Source organism: Gorilla gorilla, chromosome 14 (genome assembly GCF_029281585.2).
Source record: "Gorilla gorilla gorilla isolate KB3781 chromosome 14, NHGRI_mGorGor1-v2.1_pri, whole genome shotgun sequence".
NCBI lineage: Eukaryota > Metazoa > Chordata > Mammalia > Primates > Hominidae > Gorilla > Gorilla gorilla.
The window spans coordinates 90,031,713-90,048,456 of record NC_073238.2 but is presented as its reverse complement, the minus strand read 5'-3'; the positions used below and the strand labels follow the sequence as shown (position 1 = coordinate 90,048,456).

Below are 16,744 nucleotides of genomic sequence, written 5' to 3'. Positions count from 1 at the left end.
GGCTGGAGTGCAGTGGCTCGATCTTGGCTCACTGCAACCTCTGCCTCCCATGTTCAAGTGAGTCTCCTGCCTCACCTCCTGAGTAGCTGGGATTACAGGCCCCCGCCACCATGGCTGGCTAATTTTTGTATTTTTAGTAGAGACAGGGTGTAAAAGAACTAGAATTTGCTTCATGCTTGTCAGAACGCACACAGTGCTGCCATACTGTGGCCACACTGTCACCAGGCCTGTTTTAAACCACTGTGCAGTACTGAATGAGAACTAGAGGAAAAGTTTCCGAAAACTCCTCTCCACCTCCCAAAGTGTTGGGATTACAGGCGCGAGCCACTGCGCCCGGCCCGTTGTTAGTAATTTTAATGCCAAGATCACTACTGGGGGCTGCTGATTTTGGTGGAGAGGTTTTTCATCTAGTTTTAATCATTTCAGTGTAGTATTCCAAGGTTTCTTGTAGGCAGGAACACGTCTCCTTGAGAAGATTTAAGTTCAGAGCCTGCTTGGGAAGAGGGGAAGTGTAATGCATTCTCTGCCCCTGGGTCTCTGCTGCTAGACTCTGTTTAATACCTTCCCTCATCATTTTCCTTAGGTCTCTACCCACCAAGAGCCAAGCTGGTGATACAGAGGCATCTCTCATCACTGACAGATAATGAGCAAGCTGACATCTTTGAAAGAGTTCAGGTAACATTATTTGTAGGTCTCATAAATAAGACATAAGGAATGAGAATTGGATCCTGTTTTTATGCGTTCCTGTTTTCATTCTGCTGCCTAGAGCTAAAGATGCATGACCTAGAGTACTATTGGATAGAATAGAATACTATTTTACTTTTGTTTCTGAGCGAAGTTAAAACTCTTAGCTTTATTTACGTTTGTCTGCCAGACAGAATAAAAGGAGAGAAGTGGTGTTGCCATAGTGTTCTTTTGGTTTGTCTGTTGAACAGAAAATGAAGCCAGTCAGTGACCAGGAGGAAAATGAACTTGTGATTTTACACCTGAGGCAGCTGTGTGAAGCCAAGCAGAAGACACACATGCACATTGGGGAAGGCCCTTCGGTGAGAAGATATTTCCTACTTCACCTACTTTTGTTGTTGTTTATGGATTTTGTTAATTCTTCCCTTTGTACTCTCAGGTTCTTTAGGGCTAAAGTCCTATCAGAGTTTCCTGAACTACCCCCTCACTCCCCCGCCCAGCATTTTAATAGTTTTATAGGTTTTTTTGTTTTTTGTTTTTAAGAAGAAGTTTCACACTTGTTGCCCAGGCTGGAGTGCAATGGCACGATCTTGGCTCACTGCAACCTCCGCCTCCCGGGTTCAAGCGATTCTTCTGCCTCAGCTTCCCGGGTAGCTGGGACTACAGGCATGCACCACCACACCCGGCTAATTTCGTATTTTTAGTAGAGACGGGGTTTCTCCATGTTGGTCAGGCTGGTCACGAACTCCCAACTTCAGGTGATCCCCCCGCCTCGGCCTCCCAAAGTGCTGGGATTACAGGCATGAGCCACTGCACCCGGCCATTTTATAGGGAATTTGAGCAGGCACTGACACATGGAGCTAAACTAATGATGGTCTTAAAATGTAAAAGAATTTGTGGGTTTTGGTTAAAAAAAAAGCATTAATAGTACATGTTCGTGATTTAGAATGAACATACATTATTTTTAGTTATATTAATCTATTATTTCCAATTCATGTGAACATTTTATTTCATCGAAACTGGAGATAGCCCAAATGGTGAAACAGCAGTAATATCATGTAAATGGTACCCTAGCTGCAAACTGAGGGATGGTATTTTTGTGCATGTGATCTAGAATTTATCCTCTGCTGCATATAGAAGAAGCAGGACCACCAGCCGTAACATCAAAGGGGATTGTGAAATATTTACTCTTGATAACACTAATTCAGGTTATATCTTTATTTCACTATATTCAGAACAAATCACATATTGTTAGTACACAGTCCTTCATTTAGTCACAGAACAAGCATTTCTTGAGAATCTTCTGTGAGTTAAACTATGTGATGGAAAAAGGTGACAAAAAAACCTGATGAATGAATCATGTCCTCTCCAGAGAATAGCTCAAATATTTGAAAGGGGAATGCAAACAGATCAATAGATACATAGAATAAAGTCAATAAGTGGCTTTAAAAAAGAATCTGTAGTGAGCACAAAAGTAGCTGTGTCTTTGCTTTGGAGCTGGAGTGGAGAGTAAGAGAAGAGGAGATTCAAGAGGAAGGACATTTTGAGGGAGTTGGAATTTTAAGAGAGATAAACTTTGCTGTCAGAACAGTTGAGGAACTGTACTTTTTGGGCAGGGTGTGGTGGCTCACGCCTGTGATCCCAGCACTTTGGGAGGCTAAGGCTGGTGAATCACGAGGTCAGGAGTTTAGAGTCTGGCCAACATAGTGAAACCCCGTCTCTACTAAAAATACAAAAAAAATTAGCCGGTGTGGTGGTGTGTGCCTGTAATCCCAGCTACTCAGGAAGCGGAGGCAGGAGAAGCACGTGAACCTGGGAGGTGGAGGTTGCAGTGAGCCGAGATCATGCCATTGCACTCCCCAGGCGACAGTGAGACTCCGTCTCAAAAAAAAAAAGAACATTGAGCACAAAGTTATGTAGTGGTGTGCCCAAACTTACTCCATGCAGGCACTGGAATTAGGTGCTGGTTTTGAGGTTGTGCTTGGGGATTGGCGGGGGAAACAAGGCTGGGATGATAGGCAGAATGAGATGAGGAAGGGCCTTAAGTTACTGGCAGGCCTGACTTTGTCATGGAAGGATTTCAAGTAAGGGAGTGAGAAGATCAGATTTGCACCACAAAGAGAAAATTCTGCTGTTCTTCTGATGGTAGATTTATTTATTGGGGAGGTTGCTTGGTGAGGGGGTTAGGACTAACTCAGATTCTCCAGTTGGGAGAATGTTTTAATAGAATATGTGATAAGTGATTTAATTATTGCACAAATCTTTATCAAGTACAGACTGTACTAGGAAACAGTGATGAATAATGGCGACCCTTCCCTGCCATCTAACTGTTTAGGAGGAGAAACCAACATGAAACCAAATACATTAAAATATGATGCGATTGGTATAATGATGTATGCACAAGTTAGAGGTAGCATTGGTACATAAATAGCTTGAGTAATTCGTCTTGAAGCATTTATTTGACTCAGTGAGGCCAAGCTAGAGCCCTAGAGAAGTGAGGAAGGAACTGAGTGAAGAGCTATTTAGGCGGCATAATCATTAGGACTTAGTGACTGGCTGGAAGAATCTGTAAAGGAAGGGAGAGGGAGTTGCTGTGAACGTCAGGGTTTCCCGTGTGGGGAAATTTGATGAAACAGAGCCGGGAAATAAAGAAAGCAGACGAGAGTGGGGCAGGGGATGAGAATAAAAAATAAGAATTCAATTTGGAAATGTGTTTGAGATTCAATTAGAAAAATGGATTTGGTGCCCATAGAGGAATTTGAGGTGATGAGTACGGAGGTTGATACATTTGGTGCCTATAGAGGAATTTGAGTATAAATATGGAAGACATGAGCTTTGTTGTGGACCTGAAGTTAACGGAGGATGTTCACGAGATGTGCATTTCTTTGTGATGGAGAAATCACAAAGAAATGATCATACAGGAGGAGATTTTAACAATATTTTCATGTTTTCTTGCTCTTAGCTAAGCTTCTGCCTCCATCACGCTCTCCTTTCCTTCATTTCCTTCCATTTATTCAACTGGTATTTACTGAGCAGTTACTATGTGTCAGATATTTGCTAAGTGCCCATACAGTTTTTCTATTTTTGTCACATTTGTTTATCTGGAAGCCTTAGAATAATGAGTGATCCCAGTGCTTTATACACACCCTGAGCCCTGTCCAGACCACATGTATACCCATTGTTTTTTTTCCTCTCCTTTCCTTTCTTGGTGGGGCCTTTCTTGCATCTGTAACTTCTTAACTGATTTGATGGAGCTGGTGCTAGTGTGGGCCCTTATTGCCTCCTACATAGACTGTGCTGAAGCCTCGAGTTCAGTTTGATGTTTCAGTCTGATTTTCCTGTCTTTTAGATGTGTTTTTGAACACTTCTTTTTGATAACTCTCCCTAAAACATTACATTCACAGGGATTTCCCTCAGCTTATAAATTTGGATTGCTAATTCTTCCTATTTACCTGGCACTTAAGAACATTCAAGGTTTTATTTTCCAGCCTGAGTTTCTCGTGTTACGTTCTACTGCTCCCTTCTATTAGGCAGGTGCAGAAGTAATTGCAGTTTTTGCCATTAAAGGTAATGGCAAGCAATATTTTAACTAAATACATGCACTGACTTTCTCTCCCTTAAGCAATCCACCCTTTAGGATTTTGCCAACAAGCATCCCCAGTTCTGGGGACGTCTTCATCCCTTTCTTCCCGCCTGTCTGAATCCTGTGTATTCTTTTCTTCCTGTTTAGACCCACAGCCAATCTTCCTGCTTTGGTATTTGATACTTACACATGCTTTGTGTTGCTATTCCCTCCCCAAGCAAATCATAAGGTTTCTCGCTTGAAAGTTTTTTGCTACTAAGGACCATGTGATATACATAGTAGCTGCTTACTTCAATGGATAAAATACATAGAGAACCTAATATAGTGGACACATCATAGATTCTCACTCAGTTTGGTTCTATACTTGTGATCTAAGACATAAATGACCCACTCACAAATGAAAATGGAATTATAACAGAGGCATTACCAGAATCCAGTTTTGTTTGGAAAATGCTTTGTTCTTTGGAACTTGTGTTCTGTGTTTTTCTTGGTAATTTGGATATAAAGTATCCATCTTGGAAAGGGATGGTTATAGATGTTAATCAGAGTAGCAGTAGTAAAAATTGACATCTCAAGTATAATTTTTGCTAAATGCAGTAGGAGTGTATTCATGGAAAGGAAAGGCATGAAGGAAGTATTTTACATCTGTCTTTTTATTACATACAATATGAAAAATTAAACCCCTTTCCTTATAAGCATTATGTTCACAGTGTGGGACCTAAATTATTACTTATTAATAGAGCTACTGAAGAATTCTTGTGTTTTTTAATAGCTTAGTCTTAAGTCTATAATTAAAGTTTCATTTAACCTTGAATATTTCCAAACTAAAATGTATCTGTTTTTCTTTTTTTAGACTATTTCAAATAGTACAATCCCAGAAAATGCAACAAGCAGTGGAAGGTTCAAACTTGACATTCTGAAAAATAAAGCTAAGAGATCCTTAACTAGCTCCCTGGAAAATATCTTCTCAAGGGTAAGATTGCACCAATGGTCTTTCAAGTATGCATATCTGTGTTTTCTAACAGTTTAGCTTCAGTCTCAACAGGCTCACCGATTTCCTTAAAAAAAAAAACAAAAAAAAAAACCTAAGATAACTTTTAAAAATTAGTTAACAAAATGATCTTTTTTTCTTTTTTTTTTTTTGTTTTTTTGTTTTTCTGAGATGGAGTTTCACTCTTGTCACCCAGATTGGAGTGCAGTGGTGAGATCTCAGCTCACTGCAACCTCTGCCTCCTGCGTTCAAGCGATTCTCCTGCCTCAGCCTCTCGAGTAGTGGAGATCTCCTGCCTTAGACTCTTGAGTAGCAGAGATTACAGGTGTACATCACCATGTCCGGCTAATTTTTGTATTTTTAGTAGAGACAGGTTTTTACCATGTTGGTCAGGCTGTTCTCAAACTTCTGACCTCAAGTGATTCACCTGCCTTGGCCTCCCAAAGTGCTGGCATTACAGGTGTGAGCCACCATCCATGCCCAGCTCAAAATGATCTTTTTTTTTTTTTCCTTGAGACGAAGTCTTGCTCTGTCACCATGCTGGAGTGCAGTGGTGCGATTTCAGCTTACTGCAATCTCTGTCTCCCGGGTTCAAGCGATTCTTCTGCCTCAGCCTCCTGAGTAGCTGGGACTACAGGCGCGCGCCACCACGCCTGGCTAATTTTTGTATTTTTAGTAGAGACAGGGTTTCACCATGTTAGCCAGGATGGTCTCGATCTCTTGACCTTGTGATCCGCCCACGTCGGCCTCCCAAAATGCTGGGATTACAGGTGTGAGCCACCGCACCTGGCCCAAAATGATCTTTCAAAATAAGTTTGCTTCTCAGATCGAGATTTATTCTGGGGCCTTTATTTGAATTCGAGCAATAGATATTTAGTAGTAGAAATATATATGTATAGAAAAGGGGAAATAGAATATTGATGCTCAATACTATAAGAACTTTAAAAATCATTTCCCATAGAAAGTTATAAAGAAATTCTTCTTTTGCCCATTGTATTAGTTCATTTTCGCATTGCTACAAAGAAATACCCGAAACTGGGTAATTTGTAAAGAAAAGAGGTTTCATTGACTCACGGTTCTGCAGGTTATACAGGAAGCATAGTGGCTTCTGCTTCTGGAGAGACCTCAGGAAGCTTCCAATCATGGTGGAAGGCAAAGGGGGAGTGAGACATCTCACATGGTGGGATCAGGAACAAGAGAGAGAGAATGAGGAGGTGCTGCATACTTTTAAACAACCAGATCTCATGAGAACTCACTATCATGAGAACAGCACCAAGGGGATGGTGCTAAACCATTCCTAAGAAATCCATCCCTGTGATCCAGTCACCTCCCACCAGGCCGACTTCCAACATTGGGAATTACAATCTGACATGAGATTTGGGCGGGGACACAGATCCAAACCATATCACCGATTCTTAGGAACTTAGAGGAAGTGCTGAAAAAAGTATAAATTAATGGAAATTTATGTATTCCATTTAGTAAGTGTATATATTCCATTTTAAAATAAGCAAAATGGTTCCCCTTCAACTTCATTTTCCTCTTCCTGAACAATTCTGCCTTAGAGCTATTAGGTGAGGTCAAGCTACGTGGGTGTTCTGGGCTGTGGCATGGGGGACCCACTGTGGCTCAGAGCAGAGAGACTGTCCATATGGGGTGTGGAATGGGGGGATGGCCCGATGCAGGGTGTGGTAGCCTCTTGCAGTAAGGAGGGAATCTGCAGAGAAGGGGAACCTGGTTTGGGAGGTTGTAGGAGGCAGCATACTGGCAGAGGGAAGGCCCAGTGCGGGTGTCAGAGCCACAGTGGAGGGGAGCGAGCATTCACAGGGATGGGTGCCTAAGCAGGCTGAGGATGTGCATGTGTTGGGGTGGCCGCCCCAGCAGGGAGTGGCACAGCCTGGGTGGGATGAGGACAGTGTCTGTGCAGTGGCCATTGTGGAGATGGGTTATATACACACAGGGACTGATGAAGTAAGTAAATGTCTTAAGGATACTGGGATCCAGGGAGGAAGAAATTACTAATATGAAAAGGGTAGAAATTAGAATGAACCCTGTGTTGGATTCAACTTGGAGGTATCACACTAAAGAACTTACTCATGTAACCAGATAACACCTGTTCCTGCCTGGCCGACATGGTAAAACCCCGTCTCTACTAAAAATACAAAAAAATGAGCCGGGCGTGGTGTTGCGTGCCTATAATCCCAGCTACTCAGGAGGCTGAGGCAGGAGAATCACTGGAACCCAGGAGGCAGGGGTTGCAGTGAGCTGAGATCATGGCACTGCACTCCAGCCTGGGAGACAGAGTGAGACCCTGTCTAAAAAAACAAACAAACAAACAAACAAACAAAAAACCACCTGTTCCCCAATAACCTATGGAAATAAAAAAATTACAAAAATAAAACTTGGAGGTATCAATATAAAATCATGATTTTTATATACATGTAAATGTAGACATATTATATATACAATCATATAGAAATATATATGTAAATATAAAAAATGTAAATGTAAACATAAAGATATATGTATATGTTCCTACTAGACAGAACCAAGATTCTGAGAAACATGGCTAATTTCAGTACTGCAGGAAAAGTATAAGATGAGCCCAGAACATCTTGGTGTTCTAGATAGTAGGAAAATATTCAAAGAAAAATGGTGACGTGTCATAAAGACATAAAAACCTTGAAAGGGCTCCCACTGGGACAATATAAGCATTGACATAAATGATAGCAACAGATAATCTAACCTGTTGCATAAAATAGGCAACTATTTTCTGATACAAAAAATAAATGAATATATCGAAAGTTTTATCATAAATATTTGCTGTATGTAATTAATATTTATTAATTACTAATGGGAAAATAACTTTACAATGGAGAAGGCTGGCAGGCACCACCAAGTGATCAAATTGAACATCATCAGCAGTGGGACAAATTGCAGCCCTGTGCCACCTGATATAAAGAAACAGAACTGCTTCTGTGGTATTCCTGTCAAATAGGCAGTGCCTGAATCTAATCAAGGGGAAATGTCAACAAACCCAAATTGAGGTGGAGTGTACAAAATAACAAGCCTGTTATCTTCAAGAAAGTCAAGAACAGGTTGAGGAATAACTCCAGACTGAAGGACCCTAAAGAAACACAAAAACAAGTGGAATGGGAGATTGTGAATTGGATCCTTTTGCCCTAAAAGCCATTATTGGGACAACCTATGCAATTGGAGTGAAGTCTGAAGATTCAATAGTGTTACTGTATCAATGTCAGTATCCTGGTTTTGAAAGTTGTGTTTTAGTTATATTGGAGAATGTCCTTTTTTATAGAAAATACACAGTAAAGTATTTCAGGGTGGTGGAGCTTTATATTGGTAACTTACTTGAAAATCGTTGTGGGGAAAAAAAATTTTTGTACTGTACTTATAACTTGCCCCTGCATTTTAGATGGCTTCAAAATGAAAAAAGAGAAACAAAGTGATCGTTTTAAACCTGCTTATCACACATACCTCACAAAGCACACCCAGGGTGTTTTTTTAAATTTATTTTTTCTGCTTGCTGTTTTCATGTGTTAATGAATAGCTCAGGTTATTAATGGATCACAAGTACTGCCATTGTACAATCATCAATAAGGGCTCTTTTCTGTACCCAGCACACTGCCTGTGAAAACCAAGTAGTAAGACTGGTTGGGTGGTAGGTGTTTTAACTCCTGTGAACAGAGTTTCAAAATGTACCCTTGATGACTTTTTAAAGTCTCTTGGCCTTTATGTTAATACACAAAGAAAAATTTCACCTTCAGTGTATAAGTGTCTTCCTTAGTGATCTCTCAGTGCCTTTAAAGAGGCAAATGAGTGGTAAAAATTCTTAGACTTTGAGAGGAACTTTGAATTAACCATTGAACTCTATTTGCAAATGCGTATTGTTTTTAAAAACATTATTTCCACCTGTTTAACCTTAATAGCATTATAAGAATATGTTTAGTTAAATAGTTGGATACATTTTGATTTTTTCCATGCTTGTGCAATAGAGCATTAGGACACAGTAACTTCTGATATCCCGTGTTCCTAGTTTTGTTTCTTTGTTATGGCTCAAAATACTTTTCTAGTTATTTCTCTTAATGATAGAGATCCTTCTAACTTTAACAGAAGCCCTGCAGCAAGCATGATCAATTGTGAATGCCATTATTTTATCAGTGGAAAACTGAATCTCAGAAAAGAGTATCTAGGAGATTTGTCAGAAGTATGCCAATGCAAATTTCATAAAATATGCCTTTTTCCTTCAAAATTTATAAATTAGTAAAATCCTGGTCCTCACCCCAGACCTACTTAATCAGAAACTCTCGGGGTGGGGTCCAGTAATTTGGGTTTCAACAAGCCCTCCAGGTGAGGCTGATGCAATTACACTTACTTAAGGCACGTGTAATTCTTAAAGCACCAGCATCAGAAACAGCATCAGCTACCTGAATTGAACGCAGTGTTTAGTGAAAATTTTAGCAGAAAAGACCATTTAAGTAGGTGTCAGGGTACCTGAATGTAATCCCTGGCCCTAACCCATTTTATATTTATGATCTTGGATGAATTATTTGCCTTTTCTAAGCCATAGTTTTCCCATTTGTGAAATGGACATATTAATACCCACTTGCCTCATGTAATTGTGAGGATTAAATGTTAGTATGTTAGGGAAATATCACATCATAGATAGGAGGTGGTATATTCAGTGGTAAGCTCAAAACCTCTGTCATTACAAAATGGCAAAGGGTATTTAGGGTGTTACTTTCTTTATCTCCATTTAGTACCTTGGCATCCTGCATAATACTTGCAGGGCCAACTTTGAAGTCTTTTTCGCATGCCTTCAATTGCTGTAATGACATTTTCAGCAAGGGCACAGCCAATCTGTTTTGATCAAGGTGGATACTGTAGCTTTTGTTTCCCAGAGTGATGCCAAATGACATAAATTTTGTGACCTAACAAGGTCTTGCTTGTACCGTGTGCAACAGATTGCACTTTTTGGGCAGGTTGGCAGCTCCCCATGTTGTATTAAAGGTTACATAGCAAAAGGGGTTTTGTATACTTCTAAAACTTGTCTTTTTTTTTTTTTTCTCCTGCTGAGTTGTATAGTAGAAAATTCACACTCCAGTTTTGGAGTTTAGCTCATAATTGCTGCCATTTTTAAACGTCAAAATATTTTATTTAGCTAACTATAGTTGTTTATGAAATAGGATCCATTTTTTAAAAGCCAAGAAGCTCAGCTCATTAACCACTAAAAAGCGATTCCAAGGGAAAGGGCCTGACACATGAATTAGCAAATCACAATGTAGTAAAACAGAAAAAGCTGTCTGTTCAAAGGTGAAAATCAGAATCATGTAATGGCTATCTGTTGCTTTTGTTTTTTCAGTTGTTTTCCAAAACAGAAATATTTACTAATATAAATTTTATTTTATTTTTTTGAGATAGGGTCTTGCTCTGTCACCCAGGCTGGACTGCAGTGGTGCGATCATAGCTCACTGCAGCCTCGAACTCCTGGGCTCAAACGATCTTCCCGCCTTAGCCTCCCAAGTAGCTAGCACCATGGTCACATACCACCAAGCCTGGCTAATTTTATTTTTATTTTTTTTGTACAGACAGGGTCTTATCATGTTGCCCAGGCTGGTCTCGAACTCCTGGGGTCAAGCAATCCTCCCACCTCAGCTTCCTGGAGTGCTAGGATTACAGGCATGAGCCGCCATGCCAAGCCAATATTTACTAATATAAAGTGCAAGTTATTTTGAAAATAGTACTCATTTTCTACTTTCTTCAGAGTAATATCCATTGTCTTTACTTGTTGAAATGTGTGAAGTGGTAGAGTATAATTTTAAAGTAACTTTGTTTTTCTTTGTGCACAAAAAAAGCTTATGTGGGTAAAACACCACTATGAGTAAAATAGGTGATTTCAGTTGTTTTTCTAATAATAGGAATGGTTTGATACCCATCTGACTACTTTGTGTGTTATGACCAAATAACCTGTCTGAGATAACCAGGCAGGTGGACATGTAAGTAGCGCTAAAAATAACAGCAATCTCATCTTTACTATATTTTCCTCTTGGCTACACACACTAACCCAATAATTTATTAGCCACAAATAGAGTTTTTATTATTGGAAGGATGCCAATTATAACATAGAACTGAAGAACTGAAAAGAATTTGATGAGGTTCTAGGACATTTACAAAATTCCATGTAACCTGTGTAGGCTAATTAGCTTTATTTGTAATTCCCTTTTTCACAGAGCTTTAGTTGAGAGATGTAGTAGTAACAGCTCAGGAGCTTCACTTTACAATTGTGCTTCCTGTGTCAAAATTGCTGCCCTTTCTTTTAACTAGCCGTGTAAACTTGGGCAATGTAATCTATCAGAACTTCAGTCTCTGTATCTGTGAAGATGGGCTAAGTAACCATACTTACCTTACAATTGGTATGAGGATTAAGTGAGCTAATGCAGTGTAAAATGCTTAACGTAGTATATGGCACATGATAAGCGTTCCATAATATTAGGTGCAGCTAGTAATTTTATTATTGTTTTAGTTATCATATAGTAAGCCATTGGAGATAAAGCTGTAATATATGCAGATAAGAATAAATATTGCTTTACGAAACAAGATAGGATGTCATAAATAAAACACAGTCATCTGAAAAGAAGAAAGAACTGTTTAACCTTTCTGATAGTAGATGTAAAAAGAAAAATTCAAGAGAAGGCTAGGAAGCTAGAGTTGAAAAAAGGCCTTTCAGAAAATGGAGCAAAATTCAAAGAAATGGAAAATAGGAGAACAAGGTAAAAAGTTAAAGGATTAGTCCAGAACCAAACAGTAGGAGTTCCAGTAAGAAAAAATGCCTGCAAGGAAATTTTTAAAGAAATAATTTTAAAAATTTCTCAGAGCTAAAGAGCATGAGTTTCCAGATTTAGTGAACTCAGAAAGTGCACAACAGAGTGACTGTGTAAAAGTCATGCTAAGGCACGTCGTTGTGAAATTTCACAATGCCAAACGGCAAACTTAGATTCTGTTCCAAAGAGAAACAGCAGGTCAGACACACAGGCTCTAGAATCACAATGGCTTTAGACTTCTGAACCAAAGGACATTTGAGCAATGCTAAGATATTTGGAAGCAAAATTTCTAACTACTACAATATACGATATCCAGCCGAACTATTAGTGAAATACAAGCATAGACTAATGACATTTATGGGCATGTACATTTTTAAAAAAATTTAGTTCCCACTCTCCCTTTCTCAGAAAGCACCTGGAGAATGTGCCTCACCCAAATGAGGAATTAAACTAAAAAAGGAGAAGACATGGGACCAAGGAAGCAGAAATTCCAACAGAGGAGAGAGTCAAAGGAAATTTCTAGGTTGATAGTGAAGGAAAATCCTGGGAAGCTTTGTAGAGCAAGCCTATATTGTAACATGTCCAGATTGGGGCAGAAACACAGAGGTCTCCATAATGATAGCTTAAAAAAAAAAGGGGGGGAGAGAGAGAGAGAGAGAGAGAAAGAGAGAGAGGAGAGGAGAGGTGAGGGGAGGGAAGGGGAGGGGAGGGTAATTGATGGTTGGTGTGGTGATGTTTGACCATATTGTGAACTGTAGGAGAGTTTTGTAATATATTCGTGTTTGCTCAAGTGGTCACTAACTCCATGAAAAACAAAATATATAAGATATGAGGTGTAAGCAGACATAATCATAGTAAAATATGTAGCTCAGCTGCAAACAATACTTACAGTCCTAATAATCTAAGCACAAAGTACTGATTTAACCAAAATTCGTGATGTAACTATATTGAAGGAAGAGGGGAAGAAAGGTGTGTATGGGGGTTGAGGGGAGGTGGAACTGGGTATATAATGAGGTAAGAATATTAAATTTCATCTTCCAGAGTTAGAAAGTCAATAGATAGTTTCTAAAATGGAAAGCTTAAGGAACGGTAGGATAAGCTGAATACCAGAAATATCAATATAAATAATTTCAAGGTTCGCTTTTGGGGAGTGGGATTCAGAGTGCAAGAGAGGGGGTTGATGACCACCACTTTTCATTATAAACTTGATAGCACAGTTTCACTTTTGAAACTTTGTGCTGATATTACTTTGATTAAAAATTAAAATGAAATGCAACCCCTTACCCCCGACCCCCAAATAAACCTAAGAATGTTTGCAGACAGAGTCGAAGCCTGGAAAGTACTATGCAAATGTTATGCATTGTTAAAAAATTTCGCAGGGTCACTGTCACATGGATCTGACTGGTGTTTCCACTCATTCTTTTTTAGAACTTTGCCACATGCTCTAGAGTTGTGTGGAACTCCTCAGTCTGTGTTTTGTCTTTTAAGACCTTGTAGATGATGAGGTTCCCAACCTGACTTGTATCCTCTTTCCTTCTATAGTTGGCCTCAGTTTCTTCCTATTTAAAGTGAGGGGGGAAAAGACAGAATAATCTCTTAGGTTCTTAGGTCTCTTAGATCTTAGGTGATCTCTTAGATCTCTTTCTGAGATCATTTATAAAATCCACACCAAAGGACTATGTGAAAAAAAATTGATAACCAATTCACCAATATTGATGCAGACTGATATCTAGTCTTCCAGAATTAAATGATTTCTTGAAATAGTTTGGCATTATGGAATAATGAATGATGCAAAACCGATAAATTTTAGAATGTGGTTTTCTTTTCCATGTGGTTTTTAACTGATGTTTATTATAATCCTATAAATGAATTATGATGTTTTGATCTAGGTTGTATGTATGAAGTCATTTTCTGCATAGCTTTTCTGGTTTGTTTTGCTGTATCTTCCATATTTGAATCTGAGACAGAGTTAATGGGGCCCTCACTGAACTTATGGATGAATAATGTGTAATCTTGTAACCAAACTAACTTCAAAAAGCTTGGTCTGAGTATCTAGTTATCTAATGGCTGATTTAAAAATAATGGGAATAGATCAGGAATAGTTCTTTTTACCGTGCTGTAATGACTATTAATAAAGCCAACAAATTTAAGTGAACCACAAAAGGATCAATTTAATGCTAACATTAAGAGACCACCTGGAACTACCTTTTATAGTTTTGAAGTAAAATTTTAAATCACACGAAGCCCTTAATTTTATTCTTTTCACTCAGGGAGCTAACAGAATGAGAGGTCGGCTTGGAAGTGTGGACAGTTTTGAACGGTCCAACAGTCTTGCTTCAGAGAAGGTATCTAACTAGAGCTTGTTTACACTAATTGCAACTTAACAAAGTCAGCACCGATATGGTAATATGCATGCTCCATTTTTTATTATGAATGCTTTATAGCTTTTTAAAAAATAAATATTTGAGACTTTATTATTTTAAATAAGAAGATTCTAGGCATTAGCATGTAGCTTCTTATTCCCTTACAGGCTAACTGTGCTCTGTTAGGCTTTTTATTGTTTGGAGATAGTATGCTTTGGACAACAGTATTTGAGCAACTATTGATCCAATGCCTTATAAAAAATGAGCCATATATTACTAATTATATACTTGTACAGTGATTTTATTTGTTCCCTTCCCGTGTTATTTTCCCCCCTCATTTTTTTAAAATCATTTTAGCTGCAACACTGGGATCTTCTTTATCTCATTGACAACTCTCGGTAGGTTGGGTTTCCTGTTTCCTGTGTAGTGCAGTATGTCACCTGAGGCACATGCAGCCTATTTTTTAAAATGGAAATATATTAAAATATTTCTGTTAAACTTTCTGTTGATGGAAGTGGGGACTTAGTCCAGCTATGAGTCTATTATCACTAACCCATGTTTATCAAGCTAAATATTTCTACAGTGGTGCCTGTTCTGGAAAGTTTTAACAGCATACCTGTCTAAATTGAGAGATTTATGATTTCTACCCATGCAATATGAGATGCATTCCAGCATAGCTCGGTTTTCATTCATTTCCTGTTTTTCATGTGTTTTAAAAGAAATTTACCTCAGGGAACATGTAATTGAATAGAAACATCCACAGTGAGGGAAGATACTTAACAGACTTTATTTTCCGGAAGGCTTTGCCATGAGACTTGGACACTTAGGCATTGTAATACTGTTTTGGCAGTACAGGAAGCATGCAATTGATATGTCACGGAAGCCAGGAGATACGGAAACACAGACTCCACCCTCTTTTGGTCATGATCTTTTTTTTGTCTCTCTGGCAACAGTGAGAGAAGTACAGTAGCTCTAGCATTTCATCGCAAAGTGTCAGGGGAGAGAATAGCTTTCACTTTTTTGTCATCCCTCTCACTTTCTGGCCTGTCTTTACGGATGCTGTCTTACAGCTGCTTATCCAAAGATAGGTGGGTTGTGGTGATACTGATTACAGCTGCTTATCAGAAGATAATGGGTTGTAGTGATACTGATTAGCCTACGGCATAAATTGAGTAAAAGGGGGAGGAAAAACAGTTTTGTCATGACTCAGGAGGAAGATGAGGCACACTGTCACTTTTGAGCTCTGTGTTTTGGCAGGTCTGCCATGACCCACGTGGGAAATAAAGGGCTCCCTTCTGCTTGTGTTTCAGGACTACTCACCAGGGGATTCTCCACCAGGGACACCGCCAGCGTCCCCACTGTCCTCAGCTTGGCAAACGTTTCCCGAAGAGGATTCCGACTCCCCGCAGTTTCGAAGACGGGCGCACACGTTCAGCCACCCACCTTCAAGCACAAAGAGAAAGCTGAATTTGCAGGATGGGAGGGCTCAGGGTGTGCGTTCCCCTCTGCTGAGGCAGAGCTCCAGTGAACAGTGCAGGTGAGTCTGACCCTCTCCAGAATGAGACCTAGAATCTCAAGGCACACAGTTTTGATTACTCTGGAGTCAAGGTGGATTGTGAATTTATGCTGTAGCCAACTTTTAGTTTTGAGAAACACCATAAAAACAAATTAAGTTACCTCATTTACTAGGCGAAACAGGCAAGGTTAAGGCATACCCAAAAAGAAGAGTTAAGTCGTTTGGGTGGAAACTCTTTTTTTTTTCCTTTCAGAAAAATAGAAAAAACAAGATAACCATGCAATTGTTTTGTCTGAAAACCTGCTGATAACACGTTACTCAGTGTCTTGATGATGATTCTAGAGAAACAAAGTCAGCAGATTTGAAAATAACATAGCAGTAGAACTTCCTGTTAGCTTATGATAAAATACCAGGGTTTTAAAAGTCACCTAAGTTACTTTCATACATGAGATAATATTTGGCTATATTTTGTTACATAATAAATTAAAGCTAAATATGAAAATTGTTATAAATTGTATCTAGAATAAGGTGATATCTATAAAGAAGAGTATATATACCATAATTGACAGGCAGTGTCCACTTAGAAAAGATCTTACACAGTATTTAAAACATAATTTAACAAAAAGTTGTTTGATATTTGGTGAGAAACAGTAAAGAGGATAAACTTGGAATGATTTTCTTCTTCCTGTGTAACACAGATCAAATTTATATCTTAGAACTCATTTTGTTTCTCTTCTTTACCTACGAATTTGTTACGGAAAATAGGGTTAA

At 39.0% G+C, this 16,744-nt stretch overlaps 1 protein-coding gene across 4 annotated transcripts in view; it reads left to right on the top strand.

The window, feature by feature from the left end:
* TBC1D4 (TBC1 domain family member 4) overlaps nucleotides 1-16,744 on the top strand; it is a 197,465-nt gene that overhangs the window by 140,003 nt on the left and 40,718 nt on the right. For all 4 annotated transcript variants that reach the window (XM_004054602.5, XM_063697413.1, XM_055360483.2 and 1 more), the window contains exons 6-10: nucleotides 584-675; nucleotides 936-1,046; nucleotides 5,121-5,240; nucleotides 14,365-14,439; nucleotides 15,768-15,994. In XM_004054602.5, the coding sequence (XP_004054650.4) occupies nucleotides 584-675; nucleotides 936-1,046; nucleotides 5,121-5,240; nucleotides 14,365-14,439; nucleotides 15,768-15,994 (625 nt within the window). The remainder of the gene's footprint in view (nucleotides 1-583; nucleotides 676-935; nucleotides 1,047-5,120; nucleotides 5,241-14,364; nucleotides 14,440-15,767; nucleotides 15,995-16,744) is intronic.